At 50.3% G+C, this 2,821-nt stretch overlaps 1 protein-coding gene across 1 annotated transcript; it reads left to right on the top strand.

The window, feature by feature from the left end:
* Positions 1-976: 976 nt before the first annotated feature.
* On the top strand, positions 977-2,821 carry LOC136458387 (uncharacterized). Its single transcript, XM_066458330.1, has 3 exons — positions 977-1,177; positions 1,499-1,898; positions 2,238-2,821. Exons 1-3 carry the CDS (start codon positions 977-979, stop codon positions 2,819-2,821), a joined length of 1,185 nt encoding a protein of 394 aa, XP_066314427.1.

Genomic DNA, 2,821 nt, shown 5'->3' with positions numbered 1-2,821 from the left:
CATTGCTGCTTCTGCAACTTCCTTGACCCCTCCTAAGCTTCCTCCAGCCATCCAACATCTTGTTGAAGAATTTTTTGAGCTATTCCAAGAACCATCTGAGCTGCCACCTCACCGTCAATGCAACCATCATATTCCATTGGTTCCCGGTGCTCTCCCAGTGGCTCTCCGTTAGTACCGTTACAAGCCAGCGCTCAAGGATGAGATTGAAAAACAAGTTTCTGAGATGCTGCAGTCAGGCATGGTACAGCCAAGCTCGAGTGCTTTCTCTTCCCCGGTGCTCTTGGTCCGCAAGAAAGATGGTATGTGGTGGTTCTGCATTGACTACAGGATGCTCAACGCCTTGACTGTCAAGAGTAAATTTCCTATTCTAGTGGTGCGTGAGCTGTTGGATGAGTTAGCCCACGCCCGCTGGTTTTCTTGCTTGGATCTTCGGGTTGGCTTTAATCAGATTCATCTGGCACCCAGTGAAGAACATAAAACAACCTTCCAAACGCATTGGGGTCAGTTTGAGTTTACTGTCATGGCCTTCGGATTGACCGGCACACCAAATACCTTCCAAGGCGCCATGAACACCACTCTCTACCCTTTGTTGTGTAAGTGTGCTCTGGTTTTCTTTGATGACATTCTGGTGTACAGTCATACTCTCAAAGACCACATTCAGCACCTTCGCCTGGTTTTTACCCTATTAGCAAGAGACCAATGGAAACTTAAGATCTCCAAATGTCGTTTTACCCAGCAGTCCATTTCATATCTTGGACACATTGTTAGCCATAATGGTGTGTCTATAGACCCCAGCAAGATTGAGTCTATCCAGCAGTGGCCTCCACCACAGAATATCAAAGAGCTCCATAGCTTCTTGGGGTTAGCCGGCTACTACCGTAAGTTTGTGAAGCACTTTGCTACATTGGCCAGACCTCTAACTGATCTTCTCAAGAAGGGATCTATATTCATTTGGAATCCATCTCACCAAGCTGCTATGGATGCTTTGAAGTCTGCCCTTGGTTCAGCTCCAGTGCTCACCCTGCCAAACTTCAGTAAGCCATTTCAGCTGCAGACTGATGCCAGCGACTTGGGTGTTGGAGCATTCCTATTACAAGATGGCCTCCCCCTTGCCTTTGTTAGCAAAGCACTTGGCCCCCGAACTCAAGCTCTGTTTACTTATGAAAAGGAGTTCCTGGCAATCCTAGTGGCAGTCGAGCAGCGGTGTTCATATCTCCAGCATAGCGAATTTACCATCTTTACTGACCAACGCAGCCTCATGTACATCACTGGTCAGCGCCTGTAGACTCAGTGGAAGCTCAAGATGCACACCAAACTGACCGGTCTTCAGTACAGGGTAGTTTACAAGCCCGACACGTCCAATTCTATAGCCGATGCCCTGTCTCGTCATCCCAACCCGCCATCCCAACTCCAAGCTCTATCCATTTCCACTCCGGCTTGGCTTGCAAATGTTACCACAGGTTATGCTTCTGACCCTTAATCTTCCAAGCTGCTCTAGGAGCTGTCTGTCAACTCTCACAACCATCCACCATTCACCTTGCATCATGGAGTCATTCGCTACTCAGGCCACATCTGGGTTGGCAACAACCAGCAACTGCAACAAAACATTATCTCAGCCCTTCATGACAGCGCGCTGGGTGGTCATTCCGGGTTTCTAGTCACTTACAGCCGCATTAAGAAGCTCTTTTGCTGGCATGGTATGAAGCAGTCCATCAAAGCTTTTGTTGCTGCTTGCTCAGTTTGCCACCAGGCCAAACCAGATAGAGTCCGATACCCGGGTCTCCTTTCGCCTCTTCCAGTTCCTGCTGAAGCCTGGCAAATGGTTTCCATGGACTTCATCGATGGCTTACCACCTTCTGGACACGCCAACTGCATCATGGTGGTTGTGGATAAGCTTAGTAAATTCGCACATTTCATTCCATTACATCATCCTTATACAGCCCAAAGAGTAGCACAAGCCATCCTCGACAACATCTTCAAAATTCATGGCTTGCCTACTCATATCATCTCAGATCGTGATCCAATCTTTACCAGCCAGTTTTGGTGCGAGCTCTTTTGTCTTGACCAAGTGACTTTGGCTATGAGCTCAGCCTACCATCCTCGGTCTGATGGTCAGACCGAACGTGTCAATCAATGCCTCAAAACTTACCTACGGTGTTTTGTTCATTCATGCCCAAGACAGTGGTTGAAGTGGCTGCCGCTTGCTGAATACTAGTACAATACCAGTTCACACTCAGCTTTGGGGAAGTCTCCATTTGAGGTACTGTTCGGTCGATCTCGTCATCATTTTGGTATTACTGAACTTGCTGCCTCCCCTGTGCCGGACGTCGCCTCCATGCTGGCGGAGCGCACCACCATGCTGGCCTCTGTACGCCAGCATCTCCTTCGAGCCCAGCAGCGCATGAAGCACCAGGCGGACAAGAAGCGCTCGAAGCGTTCGTTCCAGACTGACGACTTCGTCTACCTCCGTCTGCAGCCTTACGTTCAGTCGTCGTTGGCGCCGCGCTCCCACCACAAGTTGTGCTTCAAATACTTCGGTCCCTTCAAGGTCCTGTCCAAGATTGGAACAGTGGCGTACGAGCTGGAGCTTCCACCAACGTCTTCGATCCACCTGGTGTTCCACGTCTCGCTGTTGAAGCCGGCGTCGTCCGCTGTTCCAGCAGTCTCCGCCAGGCTCCCCGACCTCGACAACAACATGCAAGTCTCGGAGCGCGTGCTGCAGTCCAGGCTTCATCAACATGGTAACCACTCCGTCAAGCAGTTGCTGATCAAGTGGTCCGGCCTCGGCGACGACCTTGCTACCTGGGAGGACGCCGACTAA

Source organism: Miscanthus floridulus, chromosome 1, assembly GCF_019320115.1.
Source record: "Miscanthus floridulus cultivar M001 chromosome 1, ASM1932011v1, whole genome shotgun sequence".
NCBI classification, from domain to species: domain Eukaryota; kingdom Viridiplantae; phylum Streptophyta; class Magnoliopsida; order Poales; family Poaceae; genus Miscanthus; species Miscanthus floridulus.
This window is presented reverse-complemented; position numbering and strand designations above follow the sequence as displayed.

Coding starts and splice junctions, on each gene's coding strand:
- LOC136458387 (XM_066458330.1), top strand. CDS start 977: ATGGATGCTTTGAAGTCTGCCCTTGGTTCAGCTCCAGTGCTCACCCTG. Junction 1,178..1,498: donor CTTATGAAAAGGAGTTCCTG/GCAATCCTAGTG, acceptor AAGCTGCTCTAG/GAGCTGTCTGTCAACTCTCA. Junction 1,899..2,237: donor GGTGGTTGTGGATAAGCTTA/GTAAATTCGCAC, acceptor GTTCACACTCAG/CTTTGGGGAAGTCTCCATTT.